The sequence below is a fragment of the Trichoderma reesei genome, assembly GCF_000167675.1.
Source record: "Trichoderma reesei QM6a unplaced genomic scaffold TRIREscaffold_20, whole genome shotgun sequence".
Lineage (NCBI taxonomy): Eukaryota > Fungi > Ascomycota > Sordariomycetes > Hypocreales > Hypocreaceae > Trichoderma > Trichoderma reesei.
This window is the reverse complement of record NW_006711167.1, coordinates 141,838-169,023: the sequence shown is the minus strand read 5'-3', so window position 1 is coordinate 169,023 and position 27,186 is coordinate 141,838. Positions and strand designations below refer to the sequence as shown.

The 27,186-nt window shown below is 54.1% G+C and overlaps 9 protein-coding genes across 9 annotated transcripts; 5 read left to right on the top strand and 4 right to left on the bottom strand.

The window, feature by feature from the left end:
• Positions 1–89: 89 nt before the first annotated feature.
• TRIREDRAFT_80709 (uncharacterized protein) lies at positions 90–1,186 on the bottom strand (the record flags this gene model as incomplete). Its single annotated transcript, XM_006967928.1, is given in 2 exon segments — positions 90–896; positions 915–1,186. The coding sequence occupies 2 exon segments, from the start codon at positions 1,184–1,186 to the stop codon at positions 623–625; spliced, it is 546 nt and encodes a 181-aa protein (XP_006967990.1). The 3' UTR covers positions 90–622.
• Positions 1,187–1,636: 450 nt separating this feature from the next.
• TRIREDRAFT_50947 (uncharacterized protein) lies at positions 1,637–2,997 on the top strand (the record flags this gene model as incomplete). The annotated part of the gene is made up of 1 exon (XM_006967997.1): positions 1,637–2,997. One exon carries the CDS (start codon positions 1,637–1,639, stop codon positions 2,873–2,875), a length of 1,239 nt encoding a protein of 412 aa, XP_006968059.1. The 3' UTR covers positions 2,876–2,997.
• Positions 2,998–3,295: 298 nt separating this feature from the next.
• On the top strand, positions 3,296–4,308 carry TRIREDRAFT_110386 (uncharacterized protein; the record flags this gene model as incomplete). Its single annotated transcript, XM_006967996.1, has 2 exons — positions 3,296–3,713; positions 3,902–4,308. The coding sequence occupies 2 exons, from the start codon at positions 3,296–3,298 to the stop codon at positions 4,306–4,308; spliced, it is 825 nt and encodes a 274-aa protein (XP_006968058.1).
• Positions 4,309–6,470: 2,162 nt separating this feature from the next.
• On the bottom strand, positions 6,471–8,342 carry gna1 (guanine nucleotide-binding protein (G-protein) alpha-1 subunit; the record flags this gene model as incomplete). The annotated part of the gene is made up of 5 exons (XM_006967927.1): positions 8,283–8,342; positions 7,649–8,013; positions 7,209–7,551; positions 6,579–7,135; positions 6,471–6,514 (listed from the first exon to the last, which is right to left on the bottom strand). Exons 2-5 carry the CDS (start codon positions 7,764–7,766, stop codon positions 6,471–6,473), a joined length of 1,062 nt encoding a protein of 353 aa, XP_006967989.1. The 5' UTR covers positions 7,767–8,013; positions 8,283–8,342.
• Positions 8,343–14,918: 6,576 nt separating this feature from the next.
• On the top strand, positions 14,919–15,859 carry TRIREDRAFT_67107 (uncharacterized protein; the record flags this gene model as incomplete). The annotated part of the gene is made up of 3 exons (XM_006967995.1): positions 14,919–14,952; positions 15,065–15,165; positions 15,302–15,859. The coding sequence occupies 3 exons, from the start codon at positions 14,919–14,921 to the stop codon at positions 15,857–15,859; spliced, it is 693 nt and encodes a 230-aa protein (XP_006968057.1).
• Positions 15,860–16,273: 414 nt separating this feature from the next.
• On the bottom strand, positions 16,274–17,062 carry TRIREDRAFT_110382 (uncharacterized protein; the record flags this gene model as incomplete). Its single annotated transcript, XM_006967926.1, has 1 exon — positions 16,274–17,062. One exon carries the CDS (start codon positions 17,060–17,062, stop codon positions 16,274–16,276), a length of 789 nt encoding a protein of 262 aa, XP_006967988.1.
• Positions 17,063–18,233: 1,171 nt separating this feature from the next.
• TRIREDRAFT_32002 (uncharacterized protein) lies at positions 18,234–19,220 on the top strand (the record flags this gene model as incomplete). The annotated part of the gene is made up of 2 exons (XM_006967900.1): positions 18,234–18,617; positions 18,678–19,220. Coding segments are annotated over 2 exons (927 nt in total), but the record flags the coding sequence as incomplete, so codon positions are not given.
• A 1,222-nt stretch (positions 19,221–20,442) lies between these two features.
• TRIREDRAFT_22994 (uncharacterized protein) lies at positions 20,443–23,363 on the top strand (the record flags this gene model as incomplete). The annotated part of the gene is made up of 6 exons (XM_006967895.1): positions 20,443–20,650; positions 20,721–20,748; positions 20,806–20,861; positions 20,916–21,165; positions 21,225–22,716; positions 22,777–23,363. The coding sequence occupies exons 1-6, from the start codon at positions 20,607–20,609 to the stop codon at positions 23,361–23,363; spliced, it is 2,457 nt and encodes an 818-aa protein (XP_006967957.1). The 5' UTR covers positions 20,443–20,606.
• Positions 23,364–24,621: 1,258 nt separating this feature from the next.
• Positions 24,622–25,194, bottom strand: TRIREDRAFT_110377 (uncharacterized protein; the record flags this gene model as incomplete). Its single annotated transcript, XM_006967925.1, has 2 exons — positions 24,622–24,979; positions 25,067–25,194. The coding sequence occupies 2 exons, from the start codon at positions 25,192–25,194 to the stop codon at positions 24,622–24,624; spliced, it is 486 nt and encodes a 161-aa protein (XP_006967987.1).
• Positions 25,195–27,186: the final 1,992 nt, after the last annotated feature.

Here is a 27,186-nt window from a genome sequence, read left to right as displayed (position 1 = left end):
ATGCTGCTGTAGATCCAGAATGGCTTCCGAGGCGCTCTGAAACTAGGGTCCAACGACAGCCAGTGCTGCCAGTATAGCAAGGTGCAACTATCTCAGGTCGGTCTCTTCCAGCATCACGATGCCACTGAGAAGTCATGAGATGAAGCATACAAGTTTCCTTCATGCCAGATACCCGCTGCTTGGTACCCGTAGACCGCGGAGTTGTAGCCAAGAGCAAAAGATTTTCCCTAGATTCGTAAACCCGCAAAGAACTCCGAATACGCCATGCCACCCAGAAAATGTTCCCCTAACGGTAATGCAATCTCTCTCTCGCACTTAGAGGGCACTTCTCATTGCTAAAACCCAGTGCCATATACGCAGACTCAATCCCAGTAGGAGAGACCTTATCCTGTCTCCTAGGCTGACGACATGGAGCTCCCGTGTCCATGCGCAAGAGGCCCATCCTTGATAAAAGCCGTCGTTTGATCGGGGTCGGAGACTTGGGAGGTTTTGTAAAGATGATTCCGCCGCTCAATCTGAAGACTTCAGAGACTGAATCCGCCGTTTGAGAACCCGTCGCTGAGTATTTGGTTTTCCATATCGACAGCGGCCCAACGTGTTGCCTTCTTCGCAGCGAGAGTCATCATTCCTTGGCCTCGTCTCCTTCGTTCTTCGCCAGTGATTCCCTCAACCTCTCCTCCTGCTTCTTCCAGTGTCCTCCCTCTTCGTAATCGGAGCTGATCTTGAGCGCTCTCCTTAGCCGCTCGCTCTCCTTGATCTTGGCGTCGGCCATTTCGTGCACTTGATGCTCCTTGAAAGCCCTCCTCGGCGCATTGTTCTTGTTCTTAGAGTTCATCTCCGCAAGCAGCTTCTTCCGCAGCTCGTCGCAACGGCGATCAATCTCCTCTTCCTCAACCCTACGGAACAGTTAGCACCGCTGGCCACGCCCACGACTACGTGTCTGTCCAGATCGCACATACTCTTCTTCCTCCAGCTGATCTCTCAGCTCAAAGACCTTGACCTCAATCTCCCTCTTTCGGTCGTGCTCGAGAATCGCCTTGTCGGGCTGTCGCTGCTTGTGTCGCATGTCGCGATCTTTGGGATACGGCGCGGCGTAGTCGCGCGGCCTGACCTGGGCGAGGTTTCGCTGGACGTAGCCAGAGGTTCCGCTGCCTCGCGGCGTCGAAAGGCCGACATTGTCAGACATGGCTGCAAGTATAATGTGACGCTTGGAGGAGTGTTGAGAGGCTGCATGTATTTGATGTCGATTCGAGGCTGAAAATCAGGACTTTGGTCGGGCTGAAGACCCAGACTTTGGAGGTTCGAGATCCGCTGCTGCAAGTTGGCGCGACAGCCGTCATAGCGGCTTCTCTAGCGCCTATGCCGCTGAAAGTCCACTGCAGCCAGCAGGCCAGGACGCTTTCGTCAGGCGGTGAGGATCAGTACACCGATAAAGTGGCGGCAGAACTCGATAATGGAGGGGCAAATCGGCAGACGCGCCCCTCCAGACTTTGATACCCTGCATTAACGACGAAGGATCCGTATGAGTCAACCTCTGACTGTTTTCATCCTTTAATCCATCCATATCAGCTTTTCAAGATCCTTCCCAATCATTTTTCATCTTCTTGGTTCCTTGACATCTGCTGATTTCTTCAAAATGCCACACTTGCCCGAAAAAGACCCGAAAGAGGGCGAGCCCGCCGTCGTCTTCCCTCCCGTCACCAAAGACCACATCCAGAACTGCTCATACGAAGCCTGGTTCCCCAAATACCGGAGCTCATGTCTCAAGTCTCGCATCATCCCGCTGCCGCCAGCGTTTGTTTCGTACCTGCATGAAGACGGCATCATCCTCGCAGACGATGACGAAGCAAATGAGCCAGAGGACACCGAATGGTCGACTCCCGCGGCCACGCATCCTCGGGTAACACCCTACGACTCTTCCGACGATGAAGACGAGGAAGAGGAGGAAAGGCTGCCGCCAAACAAGCGCTTCCCGGAGACGCACGAACTCATCAAGCAGAAGATTGCTGAGCTCGGCGGCGCCGTTGCGCCAAAGCTCAACTGGTCGTCCCCCAAGGATGCCAAATGGATCTCGCCACATCAAAACACGCTCAAGTGCACAACCCCGAACGACATCTACCTCCTCTTGAAGTCGTCTTCGTTTGTGTCACATGATCTTCTTCATGCATTCGACGACTGCACGGATACTCCACCGGCGAGACCCTTCAAGCCCGTTCTCGTTCTCAGGCCTTTCTTCACACCTCACGTTGCCCTGGAATTTAGGTGTTTCGTCAAGAACCGTTCGCTCATCGGAATCACGCAACGAGATTTGAACCATTACGACTTTTTGGAAAGGCTTCAAGGGCAGCTGTGGAAGAAGATCAGGACGTTCTTTTATCAGAAGCTGAGGCTGACGTTTCCCGATCCTTGCTTTGCCTTTGACATTTACATACCTGGTAACACCTTTGCCGAGGATGGCTTGGGCAAGGTGAGGCTCATGGACATTAATCCATGGGCTCCCAGCACGGACAGCCTGCTGTTCTCATGGGAGGAGCTTCTTACCATGGAGCCCGAGAATCCGCTGTACGGGTCCGTTTCTGAGGATCAAGCAGATGGAAGCGGGGGAGAGACGGCAGATGAGACGGATGACGAGGCGGGAGACGAGTATAGCCCGGATCGCCAGCCAGAGATTCGCATCGTCCGGAAGAACGACCCAGAGGCCTACAACTTCAGCTCGCCTCAGTACTCGGCTCACAAGCTTCCAAAGGAGGTTGTGGATGCCAGTCTGGCGGGCGAGGGTGGCTTGAGGGAGTTTGCGGAGCGGTGGAAGGAGATTACCGAAGGCCGAGGCCAGGGAATATGGGAGCAGCCCAGCAACCTGAATGCCAGAACGTGAGGATTGGGAGACACATAAAGGTTGATATACAAGAAGCATAGAGCAACATTGGCTGAGTGTAATACTGATAGCATCGAAAATTCACGATGTTTTCACACTTTATCTTCAGCCAGCAATAATACCTAGCATGCAAAACAGCAGATTCATAACACCAATCTGAAATAGAGGCGTGAAGCTCCTGAACTGCCGTGCTGGCCCAGCATGAAGCTGCACTGAGGTGCTGGGCAACCATCACTGCTTAGGTCATGCAGTGCCCCACATGCCACCTCTGTTACCTCCATAGCTTGGACCAGCTGAACTGAACTGAACCACAACAGGCATAGAGGTACCTGACCTCACCTGTGCTAAGCTCAACCAGTGACATCCCATCTCCAAGCTCACCTCTACAGCTACCTATCAACACCAAGCCCGTCCGTCAACATGCTGGCCATTGGCCCCCCCAAGATGCCTCTGCGCTCCGCCGACGGCTCGCAGCCCGACGCCTCCCTGCAGCACCTCTCCTGCGCCGCCTACCGCGCCCGCACCGCCGCCGACATCGCCTACGCGGCCTACGGCGACCTCGTCAAGATCGACAGCGCCCTGTGCAAGAAGCTGGCCTCCGAGGCCGCCCTGCGCGAGCCCGTCCAGCGCCGCGCCGACCAGAAGCTCAACATTGAGCGCCGCAGCAACGTCGAGGCCCTGCTCGCCCACATGACGGGCCAGCCGGCGCCCAACCCGTGCAAGAACTGCCGCAAGGGCCACGGCCCGTGGTCGCAGTGCATCGTCTACGAGGGCCAGATGTGCGGCAGCTGCACCAACTGCTGGTTCAACGCGAGCGGCTCCCGATGCACGTTTCATGGTGAGTTTGGATGGAAAAGGGGGAGGGGAGGCCGGTGTCTGTTTACTCTTGCTTTCGTTCCTTGTTTACCTCGTCTCCATCTCATCCTTCTTTCACCTGCTTCACCTTGTTTACCCCCCCTCCTTCTCAGCGACATGATCCGTCACCAGCTCCCTCCACGTCATTCCAATGCTGATTATCCCAAGTAGAGAACAACCATCCGATGCCGCAGGCCTTGTTGACCAACTCCGCCGCCGCCGCCTCGGGGGCCAGCATCCTCGCCTCGCTCTCTCAGGCGCCCCCTCCACCGCCGCCCAACCCTAGCCTCTCCGTCGACGTCCACCACTGGGGCCTGTCGGACTCGACCAAGCGGCTCATCACCCAGACCATCACCGACGTCGCCACCTTCTCCAAGAGGGAGCGTTTTCTGGCGCGCATCGAGGCCGCTGCTAAGGAGCTCGGCATGCGCATTGCGGAATACGAGGAGTACATGAGGACTCCCGAGGGCGTCGCCGAGCAGAACGCCGCCATTGACAGGGAGCGGGCCCAGACTGCCTATGCTCAGGCTACCGAGATTACCATGGCGGATGCTCCTTGGGATGGGCGTCTGAAATGAGCTCTTCTGCGCTCATCCTCTGCTTTTCCTGCTTGATGAAAGCATGGAAATAAGGGGGGAAGGAAAATAAACAGGAAAAAAGGGTTACCTCAAACATCACGACTACTACTTTATCAGCTCTTTTTTCAGCCAGCACACTCCCATCTGACAGGTATTTCATGCCCGAGATTCCACCAGTCCCTTCCAATACTAACATATTTAGCAGATGGTGATCAACTGACACATCATTCTTTGCCATATCAAGCCAAAGCCGAGCCACCGGGCGAGCTCGAAATCTGCGTACTGCTCTAGTCCGTTCTATATACCCAAGGATAAATCGCCGCATTCTGGATGCTTGCTATTTCGGTATCGCACTTCCGGGAAAGAGATATTGGAGACTCTGATCCCACGTCTTGTCTACACCATATTCGTGATCACATAACACATTCACAGACATTTGGTCCCTGGCAACTCAAGCTTTGCGCGCTTCTTCATTTTTTTTTCTTCACCTTCATCTTGGGTTCTACCACTTGGTTTTGACTTTCAGGGCTCTGGGCATTTTCTTTTCTTTCTTTTTCTCTTCAAGGTTCTTGTTGCTATTGATGAAGTTAGGAAAATCTTGGTCACGAGTTTTTGATGCATATCCAGGGGCAGAAGTCGGAGCAAATCCATTGCTTTTCTTTTCTTATTTTCCCCCCTCATGAGAGGATATATACCCCCGTTCTATGCTGGGGGCTAGGTTAGGCAACCCATAGGACATGCGAATACCCATTTGGCTTTTCTATTCTTTGATAAGTAGTCATCAACTCTATAAGTTCCATACTTTTCCTTGTGATGATCATGCAAGGATGTATGAAAATGTAGTTATAACGAATTCTTCGAGCGTATATTCTGGAAACCACTAGTTAACGTGTTGACGTTTTCTTTTCGACTTTACCCAGGGCTTTCCAAGAGGAGCATAATCACAATCACATAGAACGTCTCATCACAGGAACATCAACATCAACCACGGAAAAGGGCCAATGTCACCAAAAGCCCAACGTCACAAAAGGAGCCACAGAGCGTTAAAATTATTGTAATCATAACAACTAATTACCATGAAAATCAAGACGAAGAAAAACAACTAATTACCATGAAAATCAAGACGAAGAAAAATAAAATGAATAGAAAGAACAAGAATATAAAAGACAATTTTACACCTACCCCAATGCTTATAGAACATCCTCCTCCTTCCCCCCCTTACCTACCTACCTACCTACCCAATGTCCTCATATCCCATGTTCCCTCCATCGACTTTGCCACGCACAAGAATTCAAGTAATAATAAGAGTAAAGATGAGAAAAGAAACCAAAAGTGTTAAAAAGAGGAAATAGTTAAAAGAGAAGAATGCAAGGCGCAAAGATTCCATACGCATGACTTTGACTCACAGCACCAACAAGACATGAAGCAGAAAGGAGGAAAATGTCAGCCAAGGGGAGAAGAGAAAACCACGGTCAAAAAGGGCGACGGCACATTAACATAGCTTGACAAGAGACAATGAATATGCGGAAACAAAAAACTGGAGCTTGGATACATGAAAAAAGTAACACACTTTTTTGTTGAAAACAATGACAGGCCGCAGAGACAGAGAGAGAAAAGAGAGAAAAAATGTGTGGTTTCATAATTAAACAAAGTAAATGGCCGCCGCCCATTCGCACCATCGTGTCAGATGTAAGTAGTTTCCCTTCTTCCATGAGCTGCCACGCCGTTTTCCCAGTTCTCCCCCCCGACGGCCTCTTCTCCCCCTTCCTCACAAACGACGTGTGGCCACAGCGTCTTCCTTTTTCGGAAACGAACAAGAGAAGATTTCGTTTTGATACACAGCATCTTGCCGACAATCCTTGTAATAGCTCTCACAAGTCTTGCAGAATGCCGAATGCTCGCCATAGAGTCTTAGCTTTAGAAAATAATACCATTATCTAGGACAGTCGAAGATTGCGAAGGAGAAGCCCGCAGAAAAAAAGAACAAGTTCCTTGAGCTGGCTTTCGTGTCTCGCTGGCGCAAGGAGAACAATCAAGATCATGAGCCGTATCTCCGTGGCCCATCTGGTGGCGGTCGTAATCGAGTTTGAGGGTATTCGTGCGTCTTAAAAAAAAAAAAGTGAACATATGATAGAAAAAGAAAACAACAATCAACAAGTCGTCTAAATGAGACCGCATAAGCGAAGGTTCTCCTGGATGATAATGTCTAGCACAAGATTGTTAGTCGAGATTGAACCAATAACAAAGAGGAGGTGTAGCCCATGTCATACCGTTGACAGCCGCCATGACAAAGCGAATCTGGGTGGTGTCGGTGGCGCAGGTGAAGTGTGTGTAGATCTGCTTCGTCTCGTGCTGGTTCAGGCTGACGAAGCGGTTCAGGATGTAGTCGCACGCCGCCGCGTAGTCGTCGCCGCCCTCGTAGTCGGGGAAGTAGTTCTTCATCGGGCTGACCGGCAGCTTCTCCTTGAATCTGTCGATCTTGTTGAGGAAGAGAATGATGGACGTCTTGATGAACCACCTGGAGTTGCAGATGGAGTCAAAGAGCGTCAAGGCCTCCTGCATTCGGTTGACCGTCTCGTCCTCGAACAGCAGCTGATCGTACTCGGAGATGGCGACCAGGAAGAGGATGGTGGTGACGTTCTCGAAGCAGTGGATCCACTTCTTTCGCTCAGATCGCTGGCCACCGACGTCGAACATGCGGTAGGTCAGGTCGCCAATGATGAATGTCGTCTCGGTGATACCGGTGGTCTTGACACGTGATCGGAGGACGTCCTGGTCGTTGGGCATGTAGTCGGGAGCGGCAATTCGCGCGATATTATCGAAGTAACTGGTTGCCAAGAGGTGAGTATATATGCGATGGCATGCGCTTTCGCGGCGTCGGCTGGGGGACAACAACTTACTATCTTGCTGAGTCGTTCAGCTGATATTCGCGAGATCGCTTAAAGCACTCCTGCACACCATGATCCTTCCACAGAGCCTCGATGGCACCGCCGACTTCCGGGGGCAGGACATCGCCCTCAATCTGAGCGGGCTGGATGAAGATGGTCTGGACGTGGTACTCCATGCGCTGGTCCTCGAGGGGCAGCTCGAGAGACTCCATGGCCTCGAGAATGACGCGCATGGACTGGACCGTGTTGCTGAAGATGATTTCCTTGAACGACTCGCGTTCGTCGCGAGAGTAGCCGCCCTCGTGGATCAGCTTCATCTGCTTGAGAATGGTTGACTTTCCAGATTCACCAGCACCTGTCATTCGTTGGATGGATCATTAGTCGGGTCGCGTTCCTCGCGGAGTTGGGACGGAAGAGCAGATGGCTGCGAGGCCGCGGCACATGGCACATACCCAGAAGCAACATCTTGATCTCGTTGCGCTGCATCATCTTGTCCCGCTTGAGCTGATTCTCAATCTCCTCGTTCCGGGCCTTGCCCTCCTTGTCCTCGGTAGACATTCCGCAACCCATGTTGGCGACTGTGAATGGTAGACTGAATATAAATCGACTAGGAAAGAGAAAATTATAATGAGGTGAAAATGAATGATCCGCGTATGTTACGTGTCCGAAGTCGCCAGTAGTGGTGCGGAAAGCTGATTACTGTCGAAGAGGAGTTCTGGGTTAGTCAGGGGCTCGTCGCAGAAATTGAACGCTGGCGCCTGCGAACGGCTAGAGGCAATCGCGACGGTGCACGCGCGGAAGCGTCAACGGCAAGCAGCTCAGTGAGAGGATTCGCGTCAGTGTCGCTCACGAGACAAAGGTGGACGGCTGAAGGTCGAAGGAAGCTGCAAAGCGCAGTCGCGATTGATGAAGCCCTATCCGCAACGCCACACAGAGAGGGAAAAAAAATAAAAATAGAGACAAGGACAACGTGGAAGCGAGGCTCCTTCGGGGTTGGCAGGAACAAGAAAAAAGCAAATAGAACAAATAGCGGGAAAGGAGAGAGAAGGGGAGTCGAGGAGTGAAGAGAGAGAGGGATATGCTTACTAGAATGACGGCCTGCTAGGCGAGGAATGAAATGCCAATGGCGGGCAGTTCAAAGGCAGACACGAACAAAAACCGCAAGGAGAGAAGAGAAGATGGCCAAGGAAGGGAGTTGGTGCGCAGGTGTGGAAGACGCAGATTTGGGCGTTCGTGTGAAATGAGATGCGCGACGGAAATGGAGATTCGGGGGGGGGAGGAGCAGCAGCAAAGCAGCAGCAGCGGCTGGGGGAGGATGTAGAAGAGAGGCCCTGCTGCAAAGGGAATGGCCGAGCAGGAGAGCTGGGCAACGGGTCTGCTACTAGCAGCAGGGCCAGGTACTCGCGCAGGTATAGTGGCGGCCTGCGGCTGGTACTATTGCCGTAGGGGGCCTCTGGCGGCGGTACCTGCTGGGGACCTGCTGGGGACGCCTGCGAGTACTTGTACTAGCGCTGCGCGAAAAGGGAGCGCCGCTGTACTTGCGCTGCACCGTACCTGAATCCGCCCTGGAAACTGTGGAGATGCCCAGGGTTCGCCGGGGTCTGTCTGGGCGGGTTCGGGGGCCTGGAGCTGGAGCTTCAGTGGCTCCACCGCCGCTGCAGGCAGGGAGCGCGCTGCGAGGAGCCGTCACGTTATAACGGGGGCCAAGGGCACGCAGCAGCCCGAACCAGTGGACCTGCACGGTGCATGGCTGCGGTGATGCGCGCGGGAGGAGGATGCATTCGCACTGTATATCTCCCTCTGCGCGTGTACACGGTGCGCGTCGCCGCCGACACTTGGCCCGCCCCGTGTGTCTGGGGCGCGTACCTGTACCCGCTCCCGCGCCGTCCTGGTCGTAAAGCTGTACCCGGCGTCTGCTCAAGCTGCGGGAGCTGCTGCAAAGGACGCACAGGTCGGTACCTCTGGGTGGCTTGGCCGGGATCTCCAGAGATACATGATGCTGCTTTAATTGCATGCCCGATCGAGCGCTGGAGCTGCACGGGGCCAGTGGCGCGCACTGTGCTGCTATCGGTCGAGAGTCGCAGGTGGACAAAGTGGCAGCATAATGGTTAATTTCAGCGACCGCATGGGAAGGCAGGCCAGTGCTGGCCGCCGCTGGCGAGAGCCTCACCTCCTCACCTTCGCTCATATGCGGCCGGAGCAGGCGACGAATCATGCAGTCTGATGAGACCCCGTTGCGTGATGGCTCCGGCGCAACGCAGAGAGCAGCGAGTATCACGGCCAGGCTGCAGTGCGGTGCCACGCGGCTCAGCAGCAAAAAGGATCATTGGATGGATGGGGGCGCCAGACAACAGAAGGCTCGAACGCATGTCAGGCTGACTGTTGGAACTTGTGAGGTCAACCTGGTGCTGTGATGGCAGCCTCTCTCGCCATGTATCGGTACGAGTCGTCTGCACGTCTTGCCTTGCCGCACTCCGTACAACTAACCTGAGCCCTTACCTTATGCACGCACTACCTCTTATTACGCGGGTCAGCATCGCCTTACTAGTATACTAGTATTCCCTTTCCTGCACTTTTTAATGTCCCAAGTGCCTCAACTCATCTTGGTGAAGCGGCCAATCATGAGGGCACATGGACTCCAGGATGCTCAATTTGGCACGAACGGGGGGGTTCGACCATTAGCCGGCTCAATGGCGCCCCTGGTCTGGGCCACTGAGAGCGTCGGGAAGCCCAGGAATCAGGGTGGGAGTCGAGCTGCGGTGGTGGAGACGACGGTCCTAGAGCAAGCAGGCGGGCGACCAGGAGATCCCTGGAGGAAAAGGGCCTGATCCCTGGCGGGTTGGTGCTCTGGCGCGCAAGGGGAAGGCATCGCGACCCCCATGGCCAATTTCAACGTTGACGATGCTGATGGTCCGTTTGCCAGGCCGCAGCTTGTTCAATGAAGTACTGTATAGTCTACTACCTAGGTTTGTTGTTGCTTGCTGCGTCATCTTGCCTCTCTCTCTACCCGGTACCCTCGCACGGGCCGGGTCTGTCTTCCTTCCCGAGTTCTTCTTCTTCCTCATCCTCCTCCTCCTCTCTCTGATTTGTCAAGATGCCGAAACAATCCTGCATATCATCGCCTCGCAGGATGAACAAGGACGAATCCAAGTCCGCCGCAATCACTGACGATCGCCAGAATGGCTTCCATCCTCTGCCAGGGCAGCAGATTCATCTCCTGCAAAGCGGAGACTCAAGGGACCAGGGGGGCATCCCCGACCAGGAACATGCTTGTACAGGTGCTGTGTCTGCTCCGTGCAGGCGACCTGGACCATCGTTAGTCGCGTCGCCTTGAGGCTTCTCGAACAAATTTATTGGCTTCTGTTACTCCGTTCCATTGCCAGATCAACAACGGTTTTGGCACGCTTGGACTCGACCGCACCCCGCGCGATATCACGGAGTCCTCCGAGCAGGAGACATCAGACGAGTCTTGCGCACATGGGTTGCGAAGGTGATACAGCCCTGTTTGCTGCTGCTTCGTCCTTTTGTGCGATGGTAGTAGTCTCCAGTCTACTACTACATACTCGTGTACGATGACCGCCAATTTGCGAGACACAAGATGTTACCTACTTGCAGAGGCAATCATGCTCCTCCGATCCGCGACACATGGCGCCTGTCGTCCGTCGTACAAGCAAATCCAGCTCCAGCATCGTACGGAGCAAGACTACGGAGCTTTTAATCAGACGGGAGGTGCATTAGTCCATCTGCGCCCATGTCCGAGTATTAAATTGCATGTGAGCACCTGCGTCGAGCCGAGCAGCAGCAGCACCAAAGGCCCAGTAAACGCCACTGTCTTCACCGGACAAACAGGTCCATCCAGCCCATATTACCTGGAGAGGACAGGGCAAGCAGAGGAGGCTGATACATACAGCGGCCTGGGTGTTGAGGCGGCAAATATCCAAAACACTGGCACGGCATTGAGCGGCAGCATCTGACGCAAACTGGCCGCTGTTTGAGAGCAGATCCAGGGGGGGGTCTGAGCCAGTCGTGCCACGCGAAGAGCAGCAGAAGAGGGGAGATCATGCCGGTTTGACACCATGTACCCTCTTCCTCGCACATTCGTATCCCCCTTGCTCCTCGGTGCTACCAGAGTTGGGGGGGCATTCTGGGACCAACTGGTTCGATTTCCCCCCTAGCAGCGAGTAATACATACGGGGCGGCTACCAGCGAGCAACCTCAGCTGTCGTCCGCCCTGCTGAGGCTTCGTGCCTTTCGCGGTGTGATGATGTATTATCATACTCGTACGCCATAATACTCGTACATACATACATGCATCCATCCATCTCATGCTCGTTCGTACCTATCTTACGCAACCAACCAAACAATTCGCTCTTTTTCTCGTTTGCAGACGAAGTACGGAGGACGGGGCAGCAGCAGCATTCCGCGGGGTACGACAATGGCCAACAACAGTCAGTTAGCCGACTATCCTCGAGTCCTACGTCGACGATTGGTGCTCAATTCCATCTACAGTACTGCACCAGATCCCCTCCTGGGGTATTGATAGCACTCGTACGTACATACAGATTGGACACAGGTCTCCATTGCCGCCATGGTTACAGGCGCAGGTCCAAAACGCCGCCGCCTGCTGCTTGCTTGACTCTGTCTGAGCGCTCATCTGCGCCGAATCGCTAGCAGCCCTCATGTTGGCTCGCTCCACAGCCTGACCGACCGGCCTTGTCGACTACCTAGTACCTACTGCAGGTACAACATATTCATACTCGAACGGGAATTTCACTCCTACCTGTTGGGTCTCTTCACACTTTACAAGGCTTGAACGAGACGGGGCTGAAGTAGGGAGCCTCTTACACAATGGATGCCAGGAGGCGGGTTGAATAGGGACATTGTCTCATTCCTTGTGAACATGCGATGAAGCATCCAATTACATACCTATCACTCACTTCAATCCTTTGCCGCTATTACACGCACTTCTGGGATCCCTACAGTTGCTCGTACGAGAACCTTCTGGGCAACAAAAGACAAAACACTACCTTGACGAGTCCCGTACATCTGCCGATACGACGCAGCTTTTGCTTGTCGTAATAACAATCTGTTAGCCGTCGCTCACGATCCATCATCTGAATGCCTCGTTGACCGAAAGACCACGCCCGCTCGCCTTGCTTGGCGCCGGAGAGGCGGTTGAACAGCCAATTCCGCTGCTGGTCGCTCAAAGACAGTATATGTAGCGAAGTCGATCAACTGTTGGCGCCACCAACTTCATGTTGTTGGCTGTTGGGCATTGACAACCTCTACAGGACTCTCGCGCGTGAGTGCATTTCGCAGCTCCTCTCCTTGCGTCTACTACTTGTATTACTACTAGATCGATGCCGTTTACCATCAAGGGCGGACGAGGCATCCCTCAATCGACAAGCGCGCGCGCACAGCTCCAACCGTTCAGTCATGCCTCCCCTGAACCGGGGCCAGCCGCTGCAGGAGATGACGGGCCTGGGCCATGCAACGCCATGGAAGCTCGACTTGATTACGGCGTCGCGTCTGTGCGGACGCAGTACAGAGCACATGTGCTGCCTTGCATATCCTGTCAGAGCAGCAAGAATCCTTCGTGCACATCCTAGATGCAGCGATTGCAAAGGGCGCAGCGATCCTTGTGATCCTACACTGTGCCTTGCAGCGCTCGTCCGCTGACGACGGTTCATGGGCTTTACAGGCGGCTTCCAGAGCTCGATTGGTCTGTATCCGTAGATCCGCTGGTGTTTGCACTCCCATATGGCTTGTCGACGACGACACGGGCCTTACAGTATGTATGTATGTACTCGTCGACCGAAATGGCAATAGTGATCATCGTGTGATCGCACCTCACTTGCGACTGGAACATGACTCTTGTAATTCATGCGGCCGACGGCACAAAACGGTTGATCAAACAATCAAGTGTGCCGGAATTCCGCGGCAGGTCTCGGTGATGTTTGATGTTGCAGCATTTCATTACATACCGCTCAGTTGTCGCTCAGTGACATCGAGTTGCAGGCACGGCAATTGGAAATGCCGGGCCAGGCGATGTGGCGGAATCCCGACGAGATGCGTTTCAATCCTTCCGGCGAAACATGAGAGCAGCCCCAAAACCTGCCGAGTAAAATGGCGAGAGAGAGAGAGAGAGAGAGACGCCACCAGCATGGCAACAGCCGCTTCCATGTTGGCATCTGGAAATTACCCTGGAACAATCCGTCCGCGATCTCCAGCAGCCTTGGCCAGGATGCCGGTCTCATGCCTACCTATTAGTCCAGCTACTCGTAATAATACCTGACGTTCGTATTGAAGCCAATGAGCCTGGCATCACCCTTGCTTCCTCTTAAAGGGAGAAGATGCCTGCTTCAGTGTCTTGGGTTTTGGGTTTTCCTTGAACTTCATGCAGCTTGTCATTGGAAACAAGTCCACTACGTACTGAGTAGTAATAGTAGAAGCCCATGCCATTCCAAAGCGAGACAGGGAACCAGGTGCAATAAGTCAGGGGACTTTTGTCTTCTTCGCCCTGCCGAGGCATCTCTGCTTCGGCCCATGTGAGTTCTCTGGACAAGGCTCCTCAGCCCTTTTCGCACGTTTCATGACAGACAATATCCACGTGGAGATCTCAGTCCATCGGGATCAATCTCACGAGGCTCCCGCTCTGTATATTACATCGTACTACTAACTCGAGCCATGATTAGTAGCCAAAATGAGATGTGCCCCGTGCAGGTAAGTAATACTACGGACTTGTCCGAGCAATTGCAGAAGCTCGACAAGAACTCGATCAATGGTCTGTATCAGATCCTGGTGTGCGCATGTCAACCTACGGCTGTAGGATGCACTCTGCGATGGCTTGTGGATTGGGCTTTTGAAAGCAGTTGTTCTTGCAATCTCCGTTTCTTCTGATTAGATTGTATGCGCCAAGGCCTTGATACTCCGTAGATTAGGTACATGTAGTCTGTACATGTAGTCTGTAGTACCGAGCCTTGGCTCTTTAGCGGTGTGGTTAATAGAACAAAGTATCATAGGAATTTGCAGTTGAGAAGGGATCAATCACAGGGTATCTCGACACTTCACTCGTCATCGGAAGCCCTGTGTATAGAGCTAAACATCACAGGCTGCATGTAATGTCAGCATCAGGGTAGTACGTAGGTAGTAGTTAAGAACCAAAAGGGTTCCTCCAAAGTACATGGCAAGTATACAATCGAGGTAAGACCTTCAGCTAGAGCCGTGCTTCACCCAGAAGGTTCTTGACCTTCGGTACCTAGGCAGCGTCTGATACGTCAGAGATGCGTAAAACAATCACAAGCCACCCCAGAATCAGCGTCAATGACGATGTCCGGCCGCAAAGCCACCCAAGCGCCAGATTCAACGCTCTCAGATGTGAATCGCGCTGCGGTGGAGGCGCCGGATCTGCCGCCTACTCCCCGATTTCCCTCCAGAATGTGGCTGGTTCGGGTTCCAGCCCGACTGGCCGGCGATTCTCCAATCAGCCGCGAGCTGGATGACATTTTCTGCAAGCGCCCAACTTTTGGGAGCCATTGGATGGGAAACATTGCACATTTGAACACTGAACGTTTCCGTCTAGGGGAGCATTATACTTCTCGTGAACGGCGTCTCATTTTGTTTTTCTTCTTCTCTGTTTTGCTGCTGCAACTTGGAGTAATATCACTCATGCTTTGGATGAAGAGGTGAAGATTGGATCAGCACTGGCAGAGAGACGCAAAGATGTCGATTCCTATGACGCGGCTGGGCAATCGCGGTGAGTCGCTGGTCAAGAACAAGCCTCAAAGCGCCCTCTCTGCATTATACTTACGGTGAGAGGCGCTTGTCTGGCACAACCTGCTGATATCGAGAGGAACAAAATCACACAGCCTTTACCCACGAGGACAACGCAGATGTAGAGCGCGAGTACGACCGCCTGCGCGATCTGGCCCGTGCCGAGGCCAACAAGCGCAACGATTGCTTCGAGCGTGTACGTTGAAAAAACCCACCGCCCAGCCCTCGATATCAGAATGAAAACACACACAAAGCGGTGGAAAGAAGAAAAAGAAAAGAAAAAAGTACCCAACGGACTGACATTGACGGGATTTCTCCCCCCCCCCCTCCAGAGCCGCCGCGCATACGAAGACGGCGACGGCGCCAGGGCAAAGGCCCTCTCCAACGAGGGCAAGGCGCACGACGCCAAGATGCGCGAGTACAACCGCCAGGCGTCCGAATACATCTTCCGCGAGAACAACGCCCCCGGCCGCGTCGAGCCCGACAGCATCGACCTGCACGGCCAGTTCGTCGAGGAGGCGGAGCGCATCCTCGAGCAGCGCATCCGCGCCGACCAGGCCCGCGGCCAGACGCACCTGCACGTCATCGTCGGCCGGGGCAACCACTCGGCGAACCACGTCCAGAAGCTCAAGCCCAAGGTCGAGGAGCTGTGCCGCGAGCTGGGGCTGCAGTACGGCACCGAGGACAACGACGGCCGGATCTACATCAACCTGCAGGGCGGGGAGCCGGTTCCGCCGCCGAAGCCGTCGAAGCCGCCCCATGGCGGGCAGCAGCATCATCGACCTCCCCAGCATCGGCCTCCGCAGGAGGAGTATCCCGAGGAGGAGGCGGAGGGTCTTATCCCTCTGCTGCTGCGGAAGCTGGAGAAGGCTTGCTGTGCGGTCATGTAGACGTGTCGCGGAAGCAATGCCCTCCTGCTGGTTCTGGATATACATGGGCATCATATTGCTTTTGTTGCGATTTGTTATTGGATTTACACGCGTATACCACTTCGAGACCTGGTCTTTATACACTCAAGGCACGATGGGCTTTGACGGAAGAGAAAATGACACATGTTAGATGAAGAACTAGAGACTAATCTATCATAGAGAAACGCACATATCCGCCAAAGACTGAATCACATCCAAACTCTTCTACCAAGATATCCCGAAGCAGACCTCAAAAGGGGGGTATTGAACACTCTAGTAATCCCATTGCCGTTCCGCGCTCGTCCTATGATAACCTTTTTTTCAAATTCACCCTTAGTATATAACCCATCCCATCAAACGCAGACACCCGCCCATCTCTCTCGAAACAGTCTTCTCCTACTTACTGCCGAAAGCTTGCATCTCCTCGTCGCTTCTGGGCACCGGCTGCGGCATCGCCTTGTCCAAGTTGAACCCCAGGACCTCCGACACGAGCGTGACAATCATCTCCATGAGGGAGGACATGCCGAGGTAGAGCGCGGCACTGGAAGTGATGCCGCCAAAGATGATGAGGCACGAGTACGTGAGGCGGACGACGATAAGCGGGAAGCAGACGGCAACGGTGAAGATGATGCGGTGCTCGCCCGCACCCACGTGGCTCTGGTTCAGCACGGCGAGGAGGATGGCAAAGGCGAGGAGGGCCGTGATGGCGATGAGGATGCCCAGCGCGGCGTGGCTGATTGTGGAGTATTCCACCTTGGGCTTGCCGTCGACGACGGTGAAGTTGGATTGGGTGCCGCCCACGATGAGGAGGATGATGGCCAGCAGCATGAGCAGCTCGATGAACTTCTGGTGCTGCGGCCGGATGAGGATCCGTCCTTTGCTCTGGATCGACACAAAGACGCGAGAAAGGAGGCCGAGAGAGAGCATGATGAGCGGCGCCAGGCCGATGCCCTCGAGCGTCATCCAGCCAATGTACAGGTCGATGTTGTTCGGGGACGAGATGGTCGCGAGGCGGAGAGAGGCGCCGATGATGCGGGCGAGGGAGAGGATGACGAGGGCCCTGAAGCCGGCGTTTTTGGCGAAGCCATGCTTGAGGCAGAGGAAGATGCCGCCAAAGAGGGCAAACGTGTAGAAGGAGAGTTCGGCGATGGCGATGTCGTCGTATGATTCGAGGGAACGGGCCATTGTGTTGTTAGGGGATAGGGGTTGAGCCGTGTATGTGTAAGTCGGAATAAGAGCAGTGGCAAGGTTCAGGAACGTTCCGCAAGGGTATGCTTTTTTTCTTCAACAAGTGATATCTCCGAAGATACTCTTGGTTGTTCTTGAAGAATGGTTGAGACTGTCTTTGAGAGTCTGCTGATGCTGTAAAAGTGCTTCTGAACAACACAAGACGCAGGAAACCCTCGAGTTTATAACCTTTTCGCATCGCCAACCAACCCTCTCTCCAAGCCTCTCCATCCTCATGAACGCTACGGCTACCGGCACACGGCTAGGCTGAATAGTAGCAAGAATATCATTGAGCAATTGCTCTATGGTTGCAGCCCCTTTGCTCGAGTCCCATCGTCGCCAGACGCCTTACACGCAACCTGCCTCATCAGCCCTGGGGGCATCTCCATCATGAAGCTCCAGGCACAGGAACCGCAACAGCAACACCTGATTGGCCGCGTTGAATGAATTACCGCATGAGGAACAGCGCCATCTCTCAGGATCTCTCTCTCGGCGCCCTAGCCTCCAACGTTTTAGCTGTAGCCGACTTACTAAGCCTCGCTTAGGGTCCCCGTCTGTCGGTGCTCCGGCCTGCCGACGCGCCGACTCTGGGGTCCAGGCTGTGAATCCTGCTCGAATGGAATGGGCGTTTTGAGAGAGGCGGTGCAGGAGATGCTGCGCTGGCTTGCATGCTGCGAAGCTGGGCTTGGTTCAAAAGGGTGCCATGATTCGTGTGCATCTAGTATTAGTTTTTTTCTGTGATATGGTGGACGGTGTACCCGAGTAAGAAGTTTAATTAATCCAGTGGCAGCAGTTGATGATGTTCCAGACCGACAGATTAATGGAGGCAGCCGTCGAGATTCGACTTGAGTTGAGTCGAGTTGAGTCGAGCGGTGACGTCTCCAGCACCAAGAGCACTAATGAAGCACGAGTACTGCCACACAAAAATCTTTGCCCAACCCCCACCATGACAAGACACATGCTACCTTAGATGACCAGCTGCAGTTGCGACAGCATCGCAGACTCCCCCAGAATCAGCTTGAATTCGGCAACAAGATGCCGGTACGTACGTTACTCCCTGCGTAAGTTTTTGCGCGCAAGCACATTGTCACCAAGAGAGATTCATGTTTCTAACGTCTCACGCGCCGCTCTCCAGCTCATCATCCTCACGGGCCTGCCGACGTCGGGCAAGTCGACGCGGGCGAAGCAACTACATGACTACCTCACCGCGCGCATCGCCGGGACAAAGTACCGGCTGCACCTGATATCAGACGACTCCCTCTCAATATCGCGATCCGTCTACGACCTCTCCACAGTGCCGGTGCACACGCGATCGGCGAACGCGAGCGAAAAAGATGCCCGGGCCGCCATCTACGGCGCTGTCAAGAGGGTGCTGAGCGACAAGGACATTGTCATTCTCGATGGCCTCAACTACATCAAGGGCTGGCGGTACCAGCTGCACTGCGAGGCAAAGGCCGTTCGGACGCCGAGCTGCATATTGCAGATTGGGTGCACAAAGGAGCGCGCGCAGCAGGTCAATGAGGCCAGGCTGAAACGAAGCCAGGCTGCTGCAGCATCTGCATCTGACCAAGAGGGCGCTGATGATGCATCGGGCGACACTGCGGAGCCGTACGAGCCCGCGAACTGGGAGAACCTCGTCTTTCGGCACGAGGAGCCTAATCCCATGACCCGCTGGGACAGCCCGCTGTTCACAATTATATGGGAGGACGACGAGGAGCAGGTGAAGAGGACGTTTGACTCGCTCTGGGAAGCCATCGCCGGGGATGGTCGCAAAATCATCAAGCCGAACCAGGCTACGGAGCAGCGAGGGCGCGATGCAAGTGGCGATTACCTGTACGTGCTAGACCGCGAGACGCAGGATATCGTGAAGCGAATCCTGGATCAGCAGGGCGACAATGGCGGCGGCGAGGTCAAGGTGCCTCTTAGCAGTGGTGGCAAGAAGGAGCTCGTCGTCGAGCTGCCGGCGACGAGAAAGACTGGGCTGCCGGAGCTGCAGAGGCATAGGAGGGCTTTCATGGCGCTCAACAGGGGTGGAATTGGGTTGGAAAAGGTGACGAACATGGCTGCCGATACGTTGAGGGAGTCGTTTGTCAACTACCTCAACAATGCATTTGAGAACGAATAGCATTTTTATGGCCTTTGGATAGTAAAACCTGAATGAAGAGATGCCCCTTGATGGGAGAATTCCAAGCAGCCGTTCAAGATTACACACCTACCTAGATAGTATGGATGCAGGGTAGGCGGTATGAAACCAAGCGACGGAGAGCCAACAAGATCTTTTCAGTGAGGGACTCGATTAGAGCAGGGTGACTTGAGCCTAGGTACTCAATTGACGTCTCAAACCAGTCCATGCAGATACCTATCAGGTCGATTACCTACTAGGTAGGTATGTGGGAGCCTTCCTTTGGAAAACGCGCGTCAGATGTTTGAGGCAGTCGGGCTACGGTAAATCAAGTTCAGACGTAGCCGATAAGCAAGCTAATGGTTAAGAATGATCACAGAGGGCAGAAGAGTATTGTTATTTGCGTCCATATCTCAGTTTGACTGTCAATCCAGTTGCACACCCAGCTGAGTAGGGCATTTCATACTAGTACTTGGGAGAATGACAGGAGTGCGAAATGTAGAGCTGCTCTCAAGCTACCCGAGGTTCAGTCACTGCAGGCACAAGTATGACTTCATCGAGGGTTAGCGGGCGTGAGCCGACAAGACTGGACATCAAGGTAATAAGGCCAAGTTTGTATGTATCGTACCGTATGCTTCACTCAACAGGCAGTCCCTGACTCAATACAAAGGCGAAATGGTCGAATTGAAAATTCAAGCATCACGATATCAGGAGGCAAACAATCTTTGATAGAAGCCTCCAGTCCTGTGGCAACACTGAATTGCTTACAAAATGCCAACCTAATCGACTTCTCCAGGCTGCAGCTCGTCATCGTATGCTCTGCCGGGGGAGGTCGGCGTTGTAGCCGGTACCTGCCGTGCGGGCGCATGGATCCGCACCTGCCGGGTACCGTGACATGCAGCTGTTGCGCGTCCCCAGTTGCCTGGCGCTCTCTCTCAGTGGAAGACGGCAGAAGATTCCACTGTGTCCAGCGGCCACAGCGCAGCCTCGCCAGATTACAGCGAGCCGGTAGCGCAGCTCAGAGGCCCCTGCAACATCAATGTTCCGCTCCGCTCAGGGCAGCGCGCGCTGTGATTGGCCCGTGCCCCTCTGTGCTCCGGGGGGCGTGTGGCTACTCGTTAGGCCTTGTGTGCCAGATCGCTCAGGGAACTGATCTCTCCGGACACCTCGAGCTTTCGCCGCTTGCAACCTTCTCTCCTCCATATCACCGTCTTCCCGCGATTTCCACCTTCATAAACCAACGCTCCCTCTCCGTCCTCTGCAGAACCGTGTTGAGGAGGAAGCATCCGCATCTTTCTTTTTGTTCAGATTCCCATCGACTCCGGCCGCGGGCTTGCTCTCACCCCACTTCCATCGTGAACACAGCTCCCAGTCGACATCATGGCTTCCCAGCCTGAAGACCACAAGAAGAAGGTCAACTTGACGTACGTACAGCCTCTGGGGATATCCTCACAGCTTTATTTGGGAGATTACACACATCTAACCGCCTCGCAGCGATCCCTCCGGCGCGGAGGTCAAGCACGTTCGTTCAGCCCACCTTGCTTAGATACCCAGGGCGGGGAAACTGACTTGATGACAGGAAGATGACACCGCCACTGCCATTCTCAAGAAGAAGAAGAAGCCCAACCAGCTGATGTAGGTTCTATCGCTCTGTGGCCGGCATCGATTACTATACTGACTGGGATCAAGGGTTACCGATGCCGTCAACGATGACAACAGCATCATCGCCCTCTCCGAGGCCACCATGGACGCCCTCCAGCTCTTCCGTGGCGATACCGTCCTTGTACGAGGCAAGAAGAGAAAGGAGACTGTGCTCATCGTCCTCGCCGACGAGGATCTTGATGAGGGCAGCGCCAGAATCAACCGTGTCGTCCGTCACAACCTGCGAGTAAAGCACGGCGACATGATTACCATTTCTCCCTGCCCCGATATCAAATATGTGAGTTTGTCTGACATCATCACTCTCGAGGCTACAGCGCATCTAACCGCTTCAAACAGGCCAAGCGAATCGCTGTGCTCCCCATTGCCGACACCGTCGAGGGCCTCACTGGCTCCCTCTTTGACGTTTTCCTCGCCCCATACTTCCGCGAAGCCTACCGACCGGTCAAGCAGGGAGACTTGTTCATTGTCCGTGGCGGCATGAGACAAGTAGAATTCAAGGTCGTCGAGGTGGATCCTCCGGAATACGGCATTGTTGCCCAGGACACCGTCATCCACTGCGAGGGCGAGCCTATTCAGCGCGACGAGGAGGAGAACAACCTGAACGAGGTTGGCTATGACGACATCGGTGGATGCCGCAAGCAGATGGCCCAGATCCGAGAGATGGTCGAGCTTCCCCTTCGCCATCCCCAGCTGTTCAAGTCCATCGGTATCAAGCCGCCTCGGGGTGTCTTGCTGTACGGTCCTCCTGGTACCGGTAAGACTCTCATGGCTCGTGCTGTTGCCAACGAGACTGGCGCTTTCTTCTTCCTCATCAATGGTCCCGAGATCATGTCCAAGATGGCCGGAGAGTCCGAGTCGAATCTGCGAAAGGCCTTTGAGGAGGCTGAGAAGAACTCGCCCGCCATCATCTTTATCGACGAGATCGATTCCATCGCCCCCAAGCGAGACAAGACCAATGGTGAAGTCGAGCGCCGTGTCGTGTCTCAGCTGCTCACTCTCATGGACGGCATGAAGGCGCGCTCCAACGTCGTCGTCATGGCCGCCACCAACCGACCCAACTCCATCGACCCGGCCCTGCGACGATTCGGCCGTTTCGACCGCGAGGTGGATATTGGTATCCCCGACCCGACTGGCCGTCTGGAGATTCTTCAGATCCACACCAAGAACATGAAGCTGGCCGATGACGTCGACCTGGAGCAGATCGCTGCCGAGACTCACGGTTACGTCGGCTCCGATGTTGCTGCCCTCTGCTCCGAGGCCGCCATGCAGCAGATTCGTGAGAAGATGGACCTCATCGATCTTGACGAGGATACCATTGATGCCGAAGTCCTCGACTCCCTCGGCGTCACCATGGACAACTTCCGATTCGCCCTGGGCGTGTCCAACCCCTCTGCTCTCCGCGAGGTCGCTGTTGTGGAAGTTCCCAACGTCCGCTGGGAGGACATCGGTGGCCTGGAGGGTGTCAAGCAAGACCTCCGAGAGAGCGTCCAGTACCCCGTCGACCACCCCGAGATGTTCCTCAAGTTCGGCCTCTCCCCATCCCGAGGTGTTCTCTTCTACGGTCCTCCCGGTACCGGTAAGACAATGTTGGCCAAGGCTGTCGCCAACGAGTGTGCTGCCAACTTCATCTCCGTCAAGGGACCCGAGCTTCTCAGCATGTGGTTCGGTGAGTCTGAGAGCAACATTCGAGACATCTTCGACAAGGCCCGAGCTGCTGCTCCTTGCGTCGTCTTCCTCGACGAGCTGGACTCCATCGCCAAGGCCCGTGGTGGCTCCATGGGCGATGCCGGCGGTGCCTCCGACCGAGTTGTCAACCAACTTCTGACTGGTAAGTTTGTCACTTAACCCATTCACACCATCTCCTACATCTTACTAACTCGTTTGCTAGAAATGGACGGCATGACCTCCAAGAAGAACGTCTTCGTCATTGGTGCCACCAACAGACCCGAGCAGCTGGACCCCGCTCTCTGCCGTCCTGGCCGTCTGGATTCGCTCATCTACGTGCCCCTGCCTGACGAGCCCGGCCGTCTCAGCATCCTCAAGGCTCAGCTGCGCAAGACTCCTGTCGCTGCCGACGTCGACCTTGGCTACATCGCTGCCAAGACCCACGGCTTCTCGGGTGCTGATCTGGGTTTCATTACCCAGCGCGCCGTCAAGATTGCCATCAAGGAGGCCATCACTGCCGACATTGAGCGCCAGAAGGCCCGCGAGGCCGCTGGCGACAACATGGATGTCGACGAGGAAGTTGAAGACCCCGTGCCCGAGCTGACCAAGGCCCACTTCGAGGAGGCCATGCAGATGGCTCGCCGATCCGTCAGCGACGTGGAGATTCGCAGATATGAGGCCTTTGCTCAGCAGATGAAGAATGCCGGCCCAGGTGCCTACTTCAAGTTCCCCGAGGCAGGTGAGGGAGCCACTGGCGAGGCTGGCAACTCCTTTGGCGACGCTGGCAACGATGACGACCTCTACGACTAAGGCACGGCGCAATCGGACCATAAAGAAACAGTCCTCTGGATCCCATGTATTCGCAGTTGAAAATCAACAAAAAAAAATCAGAAAATGAAGGATTATCTTCTCCTACCTACACCCTTCTCCATCAACGCAAAGTTGGTCGGACGGTACTTTAATCGACGGCATTGGGTGGCACACCATTCTGGCCCAGCAGGACAGTAGAAGAGCAGAGAGAGAGAGAGGCCAGCCAAGAGTGTGGCGTTACAGACTCGGCCATCAAAAACATGCCCGGAACATGAAGTTTAGTGGAGGGATTGATTACTTTTCGGGACCCGGGACTACAAGAATAGGTTGCGTTAGCTTGATAGACAAATCGAATGCTTTCCAAGAATCGGGTGCTCGTCCTCCTTGAATGTCATATGCTAGCAGTGACCATTTAGGTGCCTACGAGCCATCTGACTAGGTAGTTTGTGTCAAGGTATCACCACTCTGCTCGTGTAAAGGGCCCGATTCAATCACTCAAGCAGGGTCGTGAATCAGATGATTATTATCGTAGCCAACTTGGCTCTGGCTAAGCCCTATATCAAAATTCCATGGCCATTATCGTTAATCCCCCGTGCGCCTTGATTATTTCGTTTTCACGTGTACCGCATCCTGCTCTGAACCGTTCATGCGTTTCTCCCCTTGAATCATTGTTCCACACAATAGCCATCAGGACGAAGAGAAGAGGAGAGAAGGAATCAGAGGAAGTTGACCAGCTATCTAGAGACCCCTCCCTGCTCTCTCTTTCTCTCCTCGCCACTGCGCTCCCCTCGTATGTCTATATGGTAGTATGATCGAAGAGAAGAGAAGAGGAAGAGGAAGGCAATGATATGAGAAAGAAAACAAAGAACAGGAATACCAGACAGGCACATAGGGAAAAGTAGTTGATGCAAGATAGCTGATAGAAAGAAAGAAGAGAGAGAGAGAGAGAGAGAATTTGCCACAATGACTATGCGTGACGTCTGGTATGGAATAGTCCCATGGTAGGTCTCTTTAGAATCGGCGAGGAACGGCGTCTTCTGCGCTTGCCTTTTGAGGATGGAATGGGAGGAGAAGAAGGAGGAGCGGGAGGAGAAGACTTTATAGTACGCGAACGTCGAGGTGAGGACCGGAGCTTCGGAAGAGTAGTCTTGGGAGGCGAGAGAATAGAAGAAGCGGCATCGGCAGCAGCATCGGTAGCAGCATCGTCAGCAGCAGCAGCAGCATCATCGCTAGCAAGAGGAGAAGGGGGCGTAGACTGCTAGCCGCTGCCCTTCTCCTCGATTTCGCAGACGGCGTCGAGGCTTTCCCTCGTGATGCGGAGGGCCTCTTCTATCACGGAGGTGGGTATGGCGAGGGGCGGCTTGTCCGAGGAGGCGCCGTTGGCTTTCTTGTTGGCGTCGGCGCCGTTTGTCGCTGCTGACGATTTGCCGTTGGCGCTGGACGTGGATGTGGATGTGGACGGCTGGCTCTCGCGGACGTCGTCGAGGACGCGGCGGAGGAGGGCAGGGTAGGTGGTGACTTCGCCGGAGCGGAGGAGGTTCAGGGCGTGGTTCTGGACGGCGGTGGGCCAGTTGGAGGAGTTTGAGTTGAGCGCGTGGAGGAGGGCTTCTTGGATTCTGGGGAGGGGGGAAGGAAATGGAATGGTTTTTATTGTTAGCCGGACGTCGAGGGAAAAAAAAAAGTGAGGTGGGCGGGCAACTGACTTGGCGACGTGGCCGTCTTTTAGCAGTATCGCGTTGATCTGTGATCGCAGGTCTGGGTCCAGCGTTGCGGGCGTGTAGTTTGCTGCCGAGGGCGGCACCTTGACTGGTGTGGATGGTCGCTGCGACATGTTGGGCTGTGATTTTTGAGCGACGACTTTGGTCGGAGATGGCGTGGTTCTGTGATGAAGAGAGCGAGATGGGCGACGAGGATGTTCCAATCAGATGATGCTGAGCGGGCAATCGAGCCCGGCTGTGAGGATTGTGGGAGTAGTTGGATAGAGGCAGGTCGAGATACACTAGCTGGGTGCGAGTGGATGCGGGTGTTGACCGAGACGGCAGCGCGAGTCGACGGTGCTCTTGATTTCCTGTTCGTGCACGGAGCAGGCTGTTGAATGATGACAACAATCAGCAAAGAGAAGACAATGGCAAGGAAAGCGGTGGTATGTTAAAAGAATGTGAAAAGAAGAGAATCAATTGAGGGCGGCGCCACAATGAACTCACCTTCGTCCACTAAGCCGAGACGATCACAGAGGCGCAACAGCTTTCCCACTTTCACAGTCCCGACACCACCTCGGCGCGCCAGGTCAACAAAGACGAAAGCATACAAATGGTCAAGGCCGAGCAAAGGACAGAGACAAATTGGCTTGTCAAAAGGAGGAGGGAGAGAGAGAGAGAGAGAGAGAGAGAGAGGAAACAAAAGGGGGAGGGGGAACAAATTCACAGCCTTGGGGAGGGATGATTTGGAAACAAGGCTGAGGCTGCGCAATGCGTCGTCGTCTGTGCGAGAGAAGGGCCCGTCCTGATGGGAAGAGCTCGGATTGCTTTTGGCCTGTTTCTTAGTGGTAATATTAAAAAAAAAAAAAAAAAAGGTTTCGGCTTCCCGTCGCTCCGTTAATAGGCTAGGGGCTGCGGGTGTTATGTAAGCGGCAAGGCTGAGGTGGGGCAATGGGGGGTGATTGGTTGGGGTAGGGGCGAGTGGGGGTTCAATTGAGGCGCGGAGAACCTCGTTCGTCGGTTGGGCTTGTCAAGTTGTCGAGGTTGAATGAATGCATGTCGCGGCATTCGCAGTGGGAGTGTCTGTGATGGAACTCAACATCATCGACAGACGAATCCCGATTCTGTGCTGGGCTGCTCTCTTTCTTTGAATGTCTGGCCAGCGGTTGGTTTATGAGAGCGGTGTTTACCCGGCTGCGGCAACTACAGCATGTACGAGTTAGCAATATGGACTACCCGACGGCGATATGTGGAATCCAATGGAGTCACCTCTTGACCAAGATATGGCCTCCTGGTCACTCGATCTAAGGCTGTCATGCTGTCAAGGATTTTTCAAGTATTCTTCTTGTAGCCAAACGGTCATTGTTCCATCCTATCCGCACACTTGACCAAAGGAGCTCTTCATATCTCTACAACTGCCCTGATGGCCGCATGTTAATGGCATCGCCACTGGATGATTCATTTTGATATCGCATTGAGGACCATAGAGATCCAAACTGCTGCCCGCGCTCATCTTTCAACCATTCAAAATCGGTCAACAAGACCATGAACATGCCCAGGCAGGCACCTCGTTCTACCTTATGAGTCAAGAGTAAGAGGAGAATTTCTCCGCACGATATCATCTGATGAATATAGGAAACTTGGTCCTCTCTAGATCAGCATGCTCAGTCATCTAGCAAGCTATTATGATTTTTTTCGGGGATTTTTCAGTTGAATGGCCGTCAAAGCATCGCCTAGAGCATATCATACAACTCTCTCACGACGCTAGGATGGTTTAGCTGCTCAACGCCAACTTGGCGTAATAAGCGTATCTGGCATCGCTTATCGAGATTTTACTGACATGACTCCGGCGCCGAGCAGTCACAATATGGCGACGTTGTCTGTACAATGGTTCAAAAGAACGGCCGAGGGTATGTCTCCGTAGAAAGTGAACGAGGCACAACTTTATAGAGAGGGCGATATTGACCTGGGTATTAGAGATGAATAGCCTCTTGAGAATGCCACCCAAACTATGTACTCCAAGGCCATTGATGCTAGAGGAAGATGTACCGACCGGCAAAGTTCGCCAACAACGCTGCTGTGGTACGCAGTTTGACCAGTTCCAGTTCATAAGCGTGCGTTCTCTA